The sequence below is a fragment of the Balaenoptera acutorostrata genome, chromosome 8 (genome assembly GCF_949987535.1).
Source record: "Balaenoptera acutorostrata chromosome 8, mBalAcu1.1, whole genome shotgun sequence".
NCBI lineage: Eukaryota > Metazoa > Chordata > Mammalia > Artiodactyla > Balaenopteridae > Balaenoptera > Balaenoptera acutorostrata.
The window spans coordinates 32728051-32745392 of NC_080071.1; the positions used below are offsets into that span (position 1 = coordinate 32728051).

Below are 17342 nucleotides of genomic sequence, written 5' to 3' on the forward strand. Positions count from 1 at the left end.
CAACTCTCCTTTCCCTGCCTACTAAGGATGGACATGAAATAAATATTTTAAACTTTTCCTTTCAATTTCATCTTATTCCCGAAAGGAGTTGACATTATCGTACATACAGTTAGACTTGAAAATTTTGAGGAAATCAGTATAACATTTTTATCCAAGAGTTTTTTTTTTTTTTACTTGACCATGTGAATGTTCATCTCTATGGATACATTTTTTTCATTCCTGCTGCTCTGTCGTTTGGTAAGATAGCTTTCACAGGTGCAAACTCCTCATCTTACCAGGAAAAAAAAAAACCCTGATGGTAAACTTGTTTGAGACATAAGCCACTTTTGAAAAAGAAAACAGGAAAGATAAAGTGTTGAACTACCAGTATGGAAAAAACTAATACTGTAGGATTCTATAATTTCCAGAAAATATTATTTTATTAACTAGTATATTCAAGTGTTATAGTGTCTGTCTTTTGGGAGCTACATTGTTAGATATGTTAACTCAGAAAGTGAGTAAAATAGCCAAAATTAGGGTACAGTGACTCATTTAAAAAATAAATTAGGCTTTTTTTCCTTCTAATAATAATTTGGAGATTTAGCTTTACTTTGAGATGCTTTTTGGATTGTTTGAAATGTAAAGCATTCTGAAGCTATTTTGGGTAATGCCTATTATAATATACCTATAATTAGTTTAAGTGAAGACTTCCATTTAAAAAATTTTTTTTCTTTTTTTTTAATAATTGTAGTAGTGTATCATAGAGAATTTAGAGAAGACAGAAAGGGTAGGAAGTGTCTATTATACCACTGTGTAATAGCCATTTGTTTCTAGTCTGTTTTCCATGATATATTTTTTTCAAAAATTATATATGTATACATACACACACACAAACATAAGTATATACACACATATGGTTTTATATCCTACTTGAAATTTGCATTTTTAATTGCTTATTTTTGTCATGCATATAAATTTTCAAGTGTGAATGTGTAACAATGTCTTTGAACTAATTTGAATGTATAGCTACATAGTATATGCCTGGCAGTTTTCAAAAAAATTTTTTTCCCATTTTTATTTTGCAAGTAATTGGAAAATTTAAAAGATTGTGATTTGTAAAGTAAGCTGATGACCTGGAAGTTCAAGATAAACTGTATTTTTTTCACTTTGAAATTATTTAGGGCAAGGCTTTTAGCATTATCATACTTCAGCTTCTTTGCCAAATTTTGCATGAGTATAGGGATTGTTTCTTCTTCATTGCTGTAACGCCTGGTCTGAATAGTGTATGGCATGTAGTGAGTACAAACTCAGTAAATATTTGGTGAAGGAATTAATTGCTTTTACCTACTCAGGAGAATGATTTACTTACTTGGGATTTTTTTTTTTTTTTCATGCCTTTACTCTGGAAGTAACTGCTGGGAAAATAGGTTATTTTCAAGTGTTAATGCTACAACATAATTATTGATGAAATTGGGTGAAAAGGCACTTAGTCTCAGTTCTTGGCTTTAATATGAACATATCATGTTCTAATCATTATTTGCTCTTAGATCCATATATGAAACATACATTCTCCTTTATAGCCTTCTTGAATTCCATGATGACATAGTATGTAGATACAGACATGTGCTGTTATTTTATGTTTTATGTATCCCTCTGAATGCTATGAACAAAATTGGACCTTTTAGCGTGTTTCAAATATATTATCTTAGCTACTTGTTGTAACGGTTCTTCAAACCTCACGTTCAAGTTGATGACTGAAAATTTTAACAGCAAAGAGTGCCAACTACGTATCAGGTATAGTGTAAGGCACTTTACGTTATCTCTGATCCTCTTACCAAAACCTTGAGAGTTAAATATCGGTTCTGTTTACATATGAAGAAGCTGAAGCTGAAAGAGATAGCTTATCAAGGGTCACATGGCTAGTAGCTAAGATTCTAAACCAAGTCTGACTGATTCCAAGGTGTGCTTTCTCTCTCATGCTGTCACTGAAGCAGCACTTTCATGCTTTTATGATAGTCACCTATGATAAGAAATTCAATTTATATTACAATCCAGTACAAACATAGATACAGATGTGTACAGCTGTCCCTTGAATTTCAAAAGTTCACTTTACACCACATTGGGAGGTGGTGTCCACCAGAGCAGAGAGCTCCTTCCCTGGGAACTACACTCAGCATCTCGGCAGAAAGCTGCCATAGCTTTGAACTGTGTCTCTGAGCATCTGTGCTGTATTTATTTTGTGCATCTGTTAACAAGATGTGTCTAAAGTAATTACTTCTTCACTTTACACCACTTTAGCTTAAGAAAGAAAGGTTTCATAGGATTGCTGTACTTTCAAATAGTGGGGGAAACTTGTAACTGATACAAAAGTTTTATGAAATAACACCTTCTCTGCTTTTGCTATATTTCATTTTTTTCAGTGTTGACCATAATACACTAAATTTATTGGCTCAGACCTGTAGTTTGAAAATTACTTCATTAAAAGATAGCATGGTTTAATTAACTTATTGATAAATTTGCATCAGGATAATATTTTATAGTGATTGGCTAAGAGTAATGAATAAACAGCTTTGATCTTTTATGGTGTTAAATAGAATTTTTCTTATCTTCACTGATAGAAGGTGAAAGTGGCAAGATGGGTGAACTGAGCCCAGTTTCTAATGGGTACGTCTGTATTAGTACCACTATCTTTAAAATTTTCCTGTGTGGACTAGACTTAGATGTTAGTTTTATAAACGTCCACGTTTATTCATTTGCAACCTAACAAGAATTCACGCATTCTGCAAGTTTATTGTGTATATGCTATATACTCGATTATTTCTTTGTTTTTTTTAGTTTCAGGTTGAGGTATATAACCTCAGGTATATAAGTGAGGGAGAATGCGAAATGTACCCCAGTACCATGGAGCCATCCTTAGCCTTTGGATAAAAATGAAATCATTTCCTCTCTGTATCATTACAATTATTTTCATGTCCAGGGCTCTTACATTGTTTCTTTTCCTAATTTGTAGAGGATCTAGAAAGAGGGAAAGAAAAAAAACCTGAACTTAAGGTTTTATAATGAAAACACTTTGTGCATAACTGTACGTCTGCTTATCCATTGGTTTAATACAGTGCCTCTCAAACTTAGCCTGGTTGGCTCGCATTTAAGAATTATGTAACAAATTCCAAAACTCACCATGAGACAATATTGCTGAAATCACAGTTTGAGTGTAACAGACAGTAAATTGAACTTGGGTAGGCAATGTAATTAGTGCAGAAGAAACGTGAGTTACCAACTTGAAGATAAAAATTGGTTTTAGGCTTAACTCTTTTTTTTCATTTTTTAAAAATGGCTGAATCTATTCTATTAAAAAGCAATTTTTATTCTGCTTTTTTTCCTTTTTCCCCATTCTAGCCATCTTGCTTTCAAGTTTACTCTGTAAGTTGGTAGTACCATTTCTGAACTGAGGTGCTTTGCTGTCTTAAAGCACCTACTGTGAATGAAATTGACTAGGAACATGTGACCTCAGTCAATTTTGTTCTCGGCAGGTAAAAAAACTTCTCATGGCAGGAGTGTGGTGCCCACAGATACACTCCTGGAAAAGTTACTTTCTTCTCTTTTAAAAGTTTTTAACTCTTTTGAAAATGGCGTTATTTTTTTCTTATTCACCTCGTCAGTATGGATTTTTTTGTTGTTGTAATTTTTAGACACAGATTTTTGAAGAGGAAGAAATTCCAAAGTTTAATCAGCTTGTTTACACCTGAGGAAACTGAGACCCCAGGAAGTTCATTGATGACCCTATGGTCACAATATAAGAGAATATCAGACTACAGCCAGAACCTGGTTTTTGATTTCCAGTGAAGTGCTTTGTTTCTCATATCATTCCACTTTCTTATCTTTGTGGAGTTTTGTAATTATTTTTGGTATTGATTTAGTAGTCAGATATTTTTCCTCAGGTATGTGTTGATCAGCATTTATAATGTGTAGAAAAATGTTATATGTAAAATAGCTCTTAATTTTTTATTGCATGATCTTAACATCTGGAATCCACACTTCCCAAGTAGACTAAATTTGTGGGCCTTCTGGTTTAGTAGTGCCCTTGTCTAAAATGGATTTTTTAAAAAAATCCTGGGATAAATAACACATGTAATAAATTAGTTTTAACCCTCAGAGAATCTGTGAGAATATAAAAATAATTGAAAATTGAAGCATTTATTCATAACCTTGATTGAAAGACTTTAATCAGCATATCTGAAATTGTGGCCTCAGAAAAATGTAATATTTATGAGATCGCAGATAACAGGATCTGTGTTAATGATGCCAATACTGCCTAAATAAAATCTGAATTTTACATAAAAAGAGACAATGTAGAGAGGCAAATTCTGTGTTAAAGTAAATGGTATAATTAAAGTATTACTCCCTTTTTATTTATCTTCCAAATTAGCATTAGATCTATATTCAAAATATTTCCCAATTAAAATTTTCCCTTGTTGAAGATCTAAGTTATTAAGGAAATCCAAGTGACCTTGCATCTGATTCTGGGTGTTTAAAAAAATAAAAGGAATGAATTCCATTGATACATTCATGAAGTTTTGTCCTAATATAAGATTTTCTTAATATTGATTTTAAAGAGTAAGGTATAAGAAGATGAAATTATGGACAAATGGATCGAAATGAAGTGATTCAAAAGGATGTTGATCCAGAAAAGAGAGGCGTATTTTGAAAATATTAAAGGAAAATCATTCATATCTAACATGTATTTTTCAACTTATGATTGAAGCATTTCCCTCTAATATTCTCATTTTGTTTGTGAAGTTATTTATAAGTTGAATTTTTGTAAATTATGTTTTTATATGCAACACATTTCCTGATTTTTGGAACTCAGTGGCAACTTCCTTTGTAGCATGAGTAATCAGACTACTTTGTAAATTAGAAATTCTTCATAAGATATTAAACTATATTAAAATACAGTACACCAGTATAATGAAACTAGTTAATAAATTTATAGACAACAAATGTATTTCCTAAACAACATTAATGCCCTGATGATGAGATTTATTTTTGACCTCATACTGAGCATTGTGATAAGTGATAGAATAAAGAGTATCAGTGTTTAGTGAGGATTTTCTAGGATCTTTCATATTACCTGTTAAATATGTTGTAATATTTTAAAAATAATTCATAGCGTGCTTTGTGGCTTATTCTTAGATGTCTCTTAAACGTAGCGTGACATACAGATGAGAAAACTTGCTCTGAAGACTCCTTCCTTCAGCTTAACAAAAGCCACCCATTTCACAGATGATTTAACTTTGATTAACCTACTCCACTGTAACAGATTATTCCAACAACTGGAATTTCATTCTTTGGTGTTATTTCTAGGTGCAGCTTAATTTACAAACCTGCTTTTCTTTCCATCTCACCAAAATACATCACAATTTTGATGTTAACTCAGTAAAAATTCAGTGGTTCGTTAAACCTAGTCTTAGCATTCATTGACAAGAGATTTGTCATTTTAAAAGTAACTGCTACTTTTATGCATTCTTTACTGCTCAGTTTATAACCTTAGATTCCCTGTCAGAGAAAGCATGGAGTTAACCACTTAGCATATTGCGATGAATATTCATCAATAAATTGATGTGACATGGCAGTCCCATTTTTCAGTCTTCCTGCTCTGTTGCAGTCTTTTTTAGTTTTAAATATATTATAGATAATCATGTAATAGGGACTAGCCTAGAAAATCTTTAGAATTGTAATACTATATTTTTGGTCATGTTAATAGTTTTTTAGTAGCTAATTGTATTAGTTTTTCATAAGAGAAGTGTATTTGTTTCAGAGGAACAGTCTCTAATCTGATGTTAGTGATGTTAGGCATTTTTTGCCAAATATTTGGTATATATAGATAACCAGCTTTATAATAAAAATACTGTTTTGTACTTTTAAAGAACAGATCATTTTTGTAATGTTCCTGGAATTTTTATTTAGCTTAGTCATTTTTATGAAGCTTGGGTTTAAGTGTCTATCATAGTTTTTAAATCAGTTTTTAATTCATCTAGAAAGAGAGCTATGTACATTCATTCTAAAATAAAATCCTGAAAACAAGTATTTAAATAGATTATACTCATCATTCAAATACAACTAAAGTAATCTATATGGGCAAGTTAGCATGGCAAATGCCATAAAGTAGGCAGATACAGATCACTGTTTACCATACTTCATCTACATTTTAAACTTTAAAAGGAAAAGAGTGTCTATAAGCACGATCTTTTCTGTTAAATATATAGATTATGAGGTCACTTAGCACTGAAGTACTGACCATATGCATTATGACAGGAATTTGACACCTGTCATTGGAAATGGTACTTAGAAACCGTATAATGCAACAAAGTTGAGGGAGGGAAATATGATGTGGATAGGAGGCTGTAATTTATAATTCACAGTGCTTAAGAATGACTTGTCCAGGGTGACTCAGATTCCCTATCTTTGATTTTAGGATTTACATACAGTGAACCCTACTAGTTGACAAAATTGATTAAGATAACTGACAGTATTAGCAGAAAATGGAAAAATACATATTTTCAGACTTAATTTTTTTATAGATAATTTATAAATTTATTTATTTACTTATTTTTGGCTGCGTTGGGTCTTCGTTGCTGCGCACGGGCTTGCTCTAGTTGCGGTGAGCAGGGACTACTCTTCGTTGCGTTGCATGGGCTTCTCATTGCAGTGGCTTCTCTTGCTGCGGAGTATGGGCTCTAGGCGCATGGGCTCAGTAGTTGTGGTGCACGGGCTTAGTTGCTCCACGGCATGTGGGATCTTCCTGGACCAGGGCTCGAACCCGTGTCCCCTGCCTTGGCAGGCGGATTCTTAACCACTGCACCATCAGGGAAGTCCCCAGACTTAATTTTTAATTGAAGTAAATGTCCTGTTATTCTAAAAGTCAACTTAAGTACAGTTAAATTATTTTATTACATTACACTGGCAGGTGACTTTATGGTAGAATTTCACTGTAATGTTGAAGCAGTACAGTATAGTATTGTTACCAGTTACACTGTTTTCAGATTAATAATCCGTTGTATATGAGAATTCATCTAAAAAGGAGTACTGTCTTTCTGTTTTTCTATGTGATTATTTTGCCCAAAAAAAAGCTTTCATTTTTTTAAGTAGCACAAAAGCTGTAATTGGCATGCTTTGTAAGGAAGTGTCAGTGTGCAAGAGAGTGGCGATCACTAAGAATTCTTTTACGTGTTCTTTCCCCTTTGCACCACCGCCTCCTCAGCGGGGTCACTGAGATCACTAGCTTTTCTTGAAATGGCCATTTTCACTGGCAGGTGCATTATACCCTGTATTTTCAGATTGTTTTTCCATTCTGAATGTTTGGCAGGTTGATTGCTCTGGCTGCATTGACGGAGAAAGGGCTGACAAATGCGGTTGGGCTGGCTGAAAAGACAGTGATTACTGTTTTCCTTTGTGGCTGATTGAGGCCCTTGAAAGGAAAAATTTTAACCTTCACCATTTGGTTCAAAAGTATGAGCATATATTGAAATCATTCGTGCCATTTATCCTAGTTCTGTAAACTTGTCAGAACGTAAAAATCGCTCAATTTCAAGTAATGTAGGATTGGCATACGTCATTATCATTTTGATTAAGTTGGAGGTTGTATCATTGTGTGCAGTATACAGTGTCATTTAAAGCTTTCTTTCCTACAGGTACAGTTACATTTTTATTGCTTATACTATAGAGTTAGAAAGATTTTCATAGCTCTCCAAACCTAACACTATGTGTGTGGTTTGGCAGCTGGTGTGGCCTACAAGCTGCATTTTGTTTGCAGGGTAAGGGCTTATCTGTAGGCCTCCTGGAGTGCGGGTAATTGCACAGGCTCGCCATTGGGGAGAGACAGGATTGGAAGCAGTCAAGCGGAAGAATGTTATGCCATCCCATTGCCACCTTGTAGCAGAAAGACACAATCCCAGCAGTGCCATCTGGTTGTTGCTATCTAGTCAGCTGGCCTGGCTGCTGGGACCATGACTTGGCAGCTGGTTCCCATCCTTGACCATTCTTTTGTGTATGTCGTATGTATGCGTGTTTTAGATAATTTTGAACATAGGTCGGGGAAATGACTATAACTAACAAGTAAAGTCCCCTTACTGAATGGGCTGTTATTACTTGAGATGCACTCTGCTGCAGACGCCTGCTGCCATTCCCTCATAGACAAATGACACATCTGTTTAGGCAATAAAAATAAGCATTTGCTTAATAAAAATCCATCTCAGTATGTAGTGAAAGAGAAGGTAGGCAGAGTTGTATGTTCTAGAACATTTTAAAATAAGTAATTTAAAGTTATTTCCTGGTTTGGGAGTATAAGGGGAGATTTAATAATTTTTAAAAGTCTTATAAACATTGTATATTATCTCAATATGTATTTTTATTCAAGTTAAATCATTATGTTAAGTGCTTATTGCCACATCATGTAACGGTAGATAATGAGACTTGCATTTAAAATGACAGAATAGAAAATGTGGTCTTATAGCTATTATCTTTAAAATCTGTCTCTCAAATAACAACCTGAGAGTTAATGTAAGCCGTCTTTATGCCATATGAAGACCCATTAGACACTGATGGTTTCAGATCACAAGTAAGCAGCCAGCTCTGTAGGCTATTTTAGACATTTGATTTTCTTCATTTTACAGCATTAATGTGTCAGCATGCTACATAAAACTATGTAGGAGTTGCATGTTGTTCTGTCTGGAATGATAAATGCTTGCAAGCTTTTAGAGATTTCCATGAGGGACTCATCCTAGTTGCTTATATATCTTATTTCAGTTTATGTTGCTACAGAATTTGATATGACTATTGCTGAGTTACCACATAGGTATGTATAAAAACCAAGAAGTTCCACTTAATTCTTTTTTTAAAATTGTATTGATAAAATTTATATTATTTGTACTTGTTCTGTCTTATCAGTAGTTCACTTTTGCTTTTATCTAAAGAGTTGTGATACTTTCTGAAATAATTACCTCAAAAGTTATCAGTTATTTTCATAAGAATAATTTTTGTGTTATTGTTCTGTTTTTTCAGATGAAGAGGAAGAAGATGACGTAGTGACTCCTAAACCACCTATTGAACCTGAGGAAGAGAAAACTTTAAAGAAAGATGAAGAAAGTGATAGTAAAGGTATCTTAAAGAATTCAACTTTAAAAAAAAAGAATTTAAAAATTTTTTTGATTCCTGTTAAGACTGCTTTTATTATTTATATATTAAAGTAGATTAAAATGCTCTAAATCAAAGAGGTGAATCTGCTTGGAAAAAAATGAGTGGCATTCATTGACGCAAATTGTGATAGTGAGGTGACATGATTTGAGTGGCATAAATCCGACTTCAGAAAAACATTTGCCTCACAGCCCCCCCGCACGAGCTGACTGAAGAAGAAAAGCAGCAAATCTTGCACTCTGAGGAATTTTTAAGTTTCTTCGACCATTCTACAAGAATTGTAGAAAGAGCTCTTTCTGAGCAGATTAACATCTTCTTTGACTACAGTGGAAGAGATTTGGAAGACAAAGAAGGGTAATGTTTAATTGCTAAAATTATGGGTTCAGCAGTGTTAAATTACTTTAAGATTAAGAGTGGGACGTTATAACACAGTTGTTGGTTTTTGTTTTTTTTTTTTGTCTTTTTCTGTAGAGAGATTCAAGCAGGTGCTAAACTGTCATTAAATCGACAATTTTTTGACGAACGTTGGTCAAAGCATCGGGTTGTTAGTTGTTTGGATTGGTCATCTCAGGTAAATTATAACATAATTGGTTGCTATTAACTCATTTTTGAATTCCAGTAAGCAGGTAGTTTTAATTGTGGAAACTTTGTGTAATTAAATAAATGTATATTATTGAAAATTACAATGGATGATGGTTCTAAGGTTATGGTTGTCTTATGTACTTAGGAAGAAAGGATTGGAAACACTATATTTAAAAATCAAGAGTTTATGTATGCCACAGCCTAGTTTTACTAATTTTAATTGCTCACCAAATCCTTTGGATAGAATTGCAACACGTATTTTAATAAAATATTTTAACATTAAAACATTTAAAATAACTAAACTAATTTAAAGTTTTACTAATGTTCCAGCAAGCATAACTAAGAGATATATTTCTTGGTGAAGTGTTAGGAATTCGTATTTTCAGAATAATTTGATAAAGACAGTTGAGTAACTAGGAATGTAAAACAGTTCTCATTGTGCATAGCGTTTTTTTCCCACTTGATTCTTGCGAGCAGTATCCAGAGTTACTTGTGGCTTCCTATAATAACAACGAAGATGCTCCTCATGAGCCTGATGGTGTGGCCCTTGTATGGAATATGAAATACAAAAAAACTACTCCAGAGTATGTGTTTCACTGCCAGGTAAGATGGTCTTTTAGCAGTCTTTCCCAAGTTTAAGAATTCACTAATGAATTTAGACAAGTGCCTTTCTTCTTTTCTTGTCAACATAATGATTTCATTGGATTGGCATTTACTAAACCACCCCATATTTGCAAACAGATGTTAACAAAAAACTGAAGACTTCTCAGTTCAACATGATCTGCGTTTTCTAGCTTTTCTGACATCTCTTATGTTTAATCACACCTAAAGTCCTTTGCAGTTGTGATTTTCTGTTATTGTGATTGATTGTATAAAAGGAATCTTTTATAAAATGTCTTTTCTACAGGGAGTTTCTCAGGAACTTATTTGCTGAATATACAATTAGATGGTTGGCCCACTGAATTACTTATACATGGCCTGAGGAGTTGGAACTAGATAGTTTTAAGTAGAAACATATGTTTGAAGTAGGAAACAGATGCAGATTTTTAAAGTGGATTTAGTGGGAGGTTAGAATTTGCAAGCCTTTCTGGCTGCATAAGTTTTAATCTTTTAATAATATCATAATTCTGTAAAAACACTTAACTGAATCAAAACTAGCATATACTCTGTTGTCAGATTACTGTCAGAAGCTAAAGTAGAGCCAGTTATCTTCTGGTTTAATGATGTAATCAAATTAAATAATTTTTGCTTTCTTCGATAAATTGCTTAAACATTTCTGTAAACAATCATTACATTTGACTTTTAAGCAAAACTATTCTAAAGCTGTATCTTATGTTCTAAAGCAAAATGAAATTTATAAGTATATTTACTGGTTTTTATAATCTCTGATACTTTACAATAAAGGGGAAAATGTTTTGGATATAGATTTATTTTTATAACTTGTCACGCTTCTTCCATTTGAACCTTAAATATAAAAATCTTGCTTATTTGCAGTCAGCCGTTATGTCTGCTACATTTGCAAAATTTCATCCAAATCTGGTTGTTGGTGGTACATATTCAGGCCAGATTGTGCTGTGGGATAACCGTAGCAATAAAAGAACTCCAGTGCAAAGAACTCCACTGTCAGCTGCAGCACACACAGTAAGTAAAGGGGTTATTTCCATTAGATTTCTGTTTTCTTTCACCATTAAATACTTAGCAGTGTCCATCAGAGTAGTCTCAAAATGTGTTTCCTTTGATGTGTGAATTTCTCATCATTTAGCAACCAAAACTGAAGGCTTTTTTTTTTTCTTTGTATTTTTGGAAATCTATTTTATTAGAAACTCATCTCTCTTCTGAGATAATGTTTTGCTAATCTACGGAATAGCATCGAACTTCACATTAAAAATGCCGTCAAGATATGAGACTGGATATGAAACAGAATACCTGTGATTATACAGTAAAAATTATTTCTTTTTTTTTTTTTGGTAAAATAATCCCAGAAAACTTTCTTTAATATCTCTTTCTTTAGCATCCTGTATATTGTGTAAATGTTGTTGGAACACAGAATGCTCACAATCTGATTAGTATCTCTACTGATGGAAAAATTTGTTCATGGAGTCTGGACATGCTTTCCCATCCACAGGTAGGTTAAACTTGGAAAGCTCTGAAATTTTGAGGGAAATATTGGTATTTTTTTTAAGTCTGTATAAACCCTAGCTTATGTTTTTCATAAGTGTTTTATAATAGTATTATAGTAATAGTTTATAAATCTAAACATGTATAAATGTAATTTGTGGTATATATACTTCATTTTCAAACCTGCTTCATTTAATCAAACTAAATTTATGTAAGTAGTATAGTAAAATAATTGTTTACAAACTAATTAAGACTAGAAAATTTTCTTTAAAAAATTAAAAATTATAAGTTTACAAAATAATTTACTCAATTTTTTCTCTGTAGGATAGCATGGAATTGGTTCATAAACAGTCAAAGGCAGTCGCTGTGACATCTATGTCCTTCCCTGTTGGAGATGTCAACAACTTCGTTGTTGGGAGTGAAGAAGGTTCTGTGTACACAGCATGCCGCCATGGCAGGTAAATCTAAACTGGAATTTACAATTATTTAAAATTCTCCCTTGAATAATCATATTAAAACAAATTGCCTCTTATTCAAGTAGAAATCTGTCCTAGAGCCACTTGTTATTTGTGACAAATTATTTAAATTCAGGTATATAAAATTAAAACTTAAATACTTTTTTAAAATAAAAGGTTTTTTTGGATCATGATGTGTTCTGGATTTTGAGGGTTGTGGTGTGTTGTGATTTTTGTACGTGTGGACATGCTCACAAAAGTTAGTGGTAGGAAGTAGCATTCAGCAATTACAAATACAAAATGCACATGCCACATACTGACCTTTAAAGTTGTAAATAAGATTTTCAGCTGTTTTTCCATCTTGATTTATTTGGACTTTGAGCCTTAGTTCAGTCCTCCTGATAATTGTACAGTGATGTCACATACACGTTTTAAATTGACTAGTATTTCTCCTGCTGTTCAACCTGTTTTGAAATTGTCTAGCTGTACCTTATCAATTGCTTCCTTTAAAAAAAAACTGAGTGTCCAGATTTCATCTCAAGTACAGATCACCTTCACTTCAAAGCTTTTGATTTAAAAGTAGCCCAGATTCTCTCTCTTACATGTAGCATTCATTTGTCTCTATTCCACCACCTCAGAACCTCAGATATTGGACTTTTGATTTCTGTCATCAATAGCATGATGTTTATGGTTCCAAAATGTACTTAACCACTTTAGTAGCCTTATCAAATCTGGATAGGTTACGCTCAACATAATTATTCTGATGTGTTACGAGCACAGAGTTAAGTTTGTTGAAATTATGTCAAAGTGTAATAAATAAACCCATGATAACATATATTTATAAGTGGTCTACTTACAAGAGATTTCCCTATTTTCACTCTTATGAAACAGCAAAGCTGGAATCAGTGAGATGTTCGAGGGACATCAAGGACCAATTACTGGCATTCATTGTCATGCAGCTGTTGGAGCAGTGGACTTCTCACATCTTTTTGTCACTTCATCATTTGACTGGACAGTAAAACTTTGGACAACTAAGGTATCTAAAAACAGATGTCTAGTCAAGTGCTCAGGTTTCTGACACAAGGTGGTGCTCTATTACTACGTGGGAAAGACAAAAAGCCTCCTGATAGCTTAGAATGATTTACTGATAGATCAAACCTAATAAGTTACACACAACATGAGTGAACAACTAGATGTTGAAATTTTCTTAAAAGTATGCTGACAAGTGTGGTAATCCCACACATGACCAACACCAATCTTCCCACCACTTCAGGCTTTTCAAGCACAGAACTGCTTACCCTGAACTGAGTTGGAGGAAAAGCCCCTGAGGATCTCACATGGCACTCACGTAGCTGCCCTATAGCCCAACACAAAAGCTGTGCATTTGCTCTTTGAAGAGCTTTTAGAGGCTGTTCAGAACTGCATTGGCTCACAGAGCTGATGGAAACAGGAGAAAAGATAGATAAAACCTGATGTACAGTAAGTCTTATACAGTGAGACTATACATCATAAACTGGAATCATTAAGAAAGTATTGTGTAAATACTTCTGTGTAAATATATGTGGATGCATATATATTTTTGTTTTCTGCAATACATAATTTAAATAGTTTGTTTGGGCTTTGAAAAACCATTTATGTTATAAAGTGCTTCCTGATCCTACAGCAATTCCAGATAGATGTGACATTGCCCTGCCTCATTGAAAGTCTCAAGGCAAATCCAGGTAGGGAACATTTCTTCCTGTGATAGGCCTTGTAGTTTCATTTGGCCCCATTTAAAAATTAAAGTGCCTTGACTTTTCTGTCTGGCTTTTCTGCAGTATTACATTGCTGCTGGCAAAGCTGCATACTTGGAATATCAGATTCTATTTAAATTAAGTTAAATTTTAAGCTGTGTTTTTTCATGTTTCCGTCTGCCTTATTCTAACTTTATTTGATTCTTCAATTTCTTTGAGAAAACCTAGTGGTCTTAAGAGATATTCTTCACTATTACAGTGGAACTCATTTATTTATCAAATGCTGGCCTCAGAAATCAGGGATGAACTCACTATTCACTCTTGTCATTTCTTGATGCTTTCTTAGTGAGTTAGAAAACTTTGTCTCTTAAAATTGAACGTTTTCAGGTTTGGGATTAATTAGCAGGCATAAAAATAGCATTTAAGTCTAATGAAGGAAAACATATTAAATAGCGCTTAGGGCTTAACACAGTGTCTAGCATGATAGGCACTTAACAATATTCATTCAGTTCCTCCTTTTCCTCTTCATGGAGATCAGACGCTCTGTCTGAATGCATATAGTGTCAATCATCTGTTTTCTTTCCTAGATTGTTCTTGGATATTTTTTTTTTTGAATGAGATTTATACAGTGGAAAAAGGTAGAGGTAGAAGATTCTAACAACCACCAGCAAAGAAACGCATAATCCAGCTAGTAAAACCAAAGCAAGATGCAGAATTGGAAAGATGAAGCCAACTCTCTCTCTCTAGGCTGTAGGCAGCCACGTAAGTGGCTAGATTTCTGGTTATGCTTTCACCTTAGTAGTCCTTTATAGAGACACAGGAAACGTTACATCTTTCTTAGATTGTTGGCCAGCTTCCTTTTTCAGTAATTGAAAAGAATCTTTTATCTATTTGTAGATTTATTATTTTTAATATCTCAGGGCTTCAGTTTGCCATCCTTCTTTTATCTTTAAATTTGAGGCTTCCATTCTTACATATATTACCAAATAGGACTGGAAAATGAAGACTTCATCTTGCCTAAGCAAGAACAGAACTTATATTTATGATAGCAGACTGATTGATGCTTGCTTTTGTGGTACTACACAGCTGGTTGATTGGTGGTTGATATTTTTTGTTCCTGTATTTTGCTGTATTTCAACATAGAACTGCCTACTGAATAAGAATGACAGCCAGGCATATCTCTTTCTTTGCTAATTGGGCTAGGCATTGCTTCCTTCTGTGAGCTTCATATGGAAAACTCATTTATTCATTCATCTGTGATACATGGCTCTCCACTCCCCGCCCCCCCATGCATACATACCTCTCCAATGTTAGTGGCCAAAGGATAGGACAACACAGAACAGGGTGTTTTTATAGAATAGCAAGTACCCTCTAGAACTTTATCAGAAGAATTACCTTTTATTCTGACTTATCTTCACACAAATAGTTCTACTCTATGAAGGGTGGAGCAGCAACAGTCTGCTGAGTATTTTTTTTATTTGGCCATATTATGGCTCCCAAGGTCATTGTTTTGATCTTGGATTTATACTTCATAGTTAATTGTGTTGCTGGTGTTCATTTTTTCCCTGAAAACTTGGTAGAGCCTCTGTGCTCTCCAACACAATGATAATGAATAATGGGCAAGGTTTTAAAATAATCTCTTCTTAAAGACATTGTTCCAGTTCCATTTTAAGCTTTTTACACCAGTATCTTAACATTCATGAATTTAACAGACTTTAAATGTTTTTCTTTGCCTTTACTTTTTAAGTGTTTTCTGACTCTAGGAATTGAGCCCCCATAAACTGGGAGAACAAATCGCTAGATATTGCTGTGTCTTTGTATCCTTTAAGATCTGTCTCTGCCCCAATAGCGAAACGAGATTCTTTCTTTTTCTCCCTTTCTATAAGTCCTCTAAAAAAATCCCTAGAAATCTCAATTTGTTACTGCCTCAAATTTAGTTTCAAGTAATCTACTTCTGTCATCTGCTTCTAACTTTTGCAGAGTCAGGAATTTTAATGTAGTGACAGAGTTCTGGATCATCAAATTGTTTACTTTTTTGAACTCAATTATTTTTAGTAAAGAAGATGAAGATAGATCGTTTTCCACATTTTGGTGAAGGTTAATTTAAACCAACCAGGACATTGCTTCTAATATATTTGAAGGACACTGTTAACTTTTTAAAATACCAAATTTGAAAATTCACAACTGAAACACTTTGGCAGTCCTGAAAAAATGGTAGCAAGAATATGTGAGGAGTAGAAGCTTCTTGAAGGTAACCTGAGGATTCCATAAGCACTTGATTAGGGGTAGACCTGATAAATGAGCTTAATATTCCAACCACATTTAACCATACTTGTTACAGATTACTTTCAAAATATAGGAATTATTTATTTGGAGGACAAAATGTTTTAATGTATGCACAGTATATTCCAGGCTCAACACTTATTTGAAAAGCTTTAACCTTTTTAACTCTTAGAAAATACCATAGTAACGTGTTGTTGGCCAGTGTCCAGCCTGTCCTTTGCATAGTCAGAAACTCAATTTTGTCAGTCTACTAGATTTGATTCGCTACAGAGTGCTGACTAGAACTCACAGGCTTCTAAGACACTGATGCATTGAAGAAGATCAATTTATTAATTTACAGTGAGAAACTGCCAGAAGGCCTAAATACTCATGCTCGCCTGACCAGCTCATTGTTTCCCTGTAGACAACCCACGTGGGAAGCCAAATTATAATCAGAAGGTTGCTTGGTGAGCAAGGAATTGGAACAAAAGAAGGTTTCTGATTTGAATGTTTAGTGGCATCAAGCAAAGACAGCGTGATTCATTCATCTTCACATAGAGATAACCTTGCCATGGGTGGTAATCCTCAGGATCCATTGACTGAGATGCTGTCTCCTGAGCAGTGCTTGAATTGGGCACTGTCTTCATTTTTCTTGTAAGACTGCTTCTGTATATTTCCATTGCTTTTAATAGACACATTGCTTCTGAAAAAGTTAGTATCTTCCATCAGGTTATATAGGAAGGTATTTCTGCCCTTGGAATTGTTTCTTTTTAATGAGAATCTGTTTATTGCTGTCCCGATCCAAGTGAGGACACACTCACTTCCCATTTCTCTGGAGAGCACCTCACTGTTATGTTCATGGATTTACTATAGGGACTCTTTTGGTTACTAGTCTAGAACTCCCCAGTTACCCCCAGAAAAATACAGAATTACTGTATTAGTTTCCTGGGGCTGCCGTAACAAATTGCCACAAACTGGGTAACTAAAATAACAGAAATTTATTCTCTCACAGGAGGCTAGAAGT

The 17342-nt window shown here is 34.0% G+C and overlaps 1 protein-coding gene across 5 annotated transcripts in view; it reads left to right on the top strand.

The window, feature by feature from the left end:
• The window catches only part of DYNC1I2 (dynein cytoplasmic 1 intermediate chain 2), a 58481-nt gene that overhangs the window by 23618 nt on the left and 17521 nt on the right, over positions 1 to 17342 (top strand). For all 5 annotated transcript variants that reach the window (XM_057551452.1, XM_057551451.1, XM_057551453.1 and 2 more), the window contains 8 exons: positions 9037 to 9132; positions 9360 to 9522; positions 9640 to 9739; positions 10228 to 10353; positions 11245 to 11391; positions 11762 to 11875; positions 12193 to 12326; positions 13215 to 13359. In XM_057551452.1, coding sequence (XP_057407435.1) covers positions 9037 to 9132; positions 9360 to 9522; positions 9640 to 9739; positions 10228 to 10353; positions 11245 to 11391; positions 11762 to 11875; positions 12193 to 12326; positions 13215 to 13359 — 1025 coding nt within the window. The remainder of the gene's footprint in view (positions 1 to 9036; positions 9133 to 9359; positions 9523 to 9639; positions 9740 to 10227; positions 10354 to 11244; positions 11392 to 11761; positions 11876 to 12192; positions 12327 to 13214; positions 13360 to 17342) is intronic.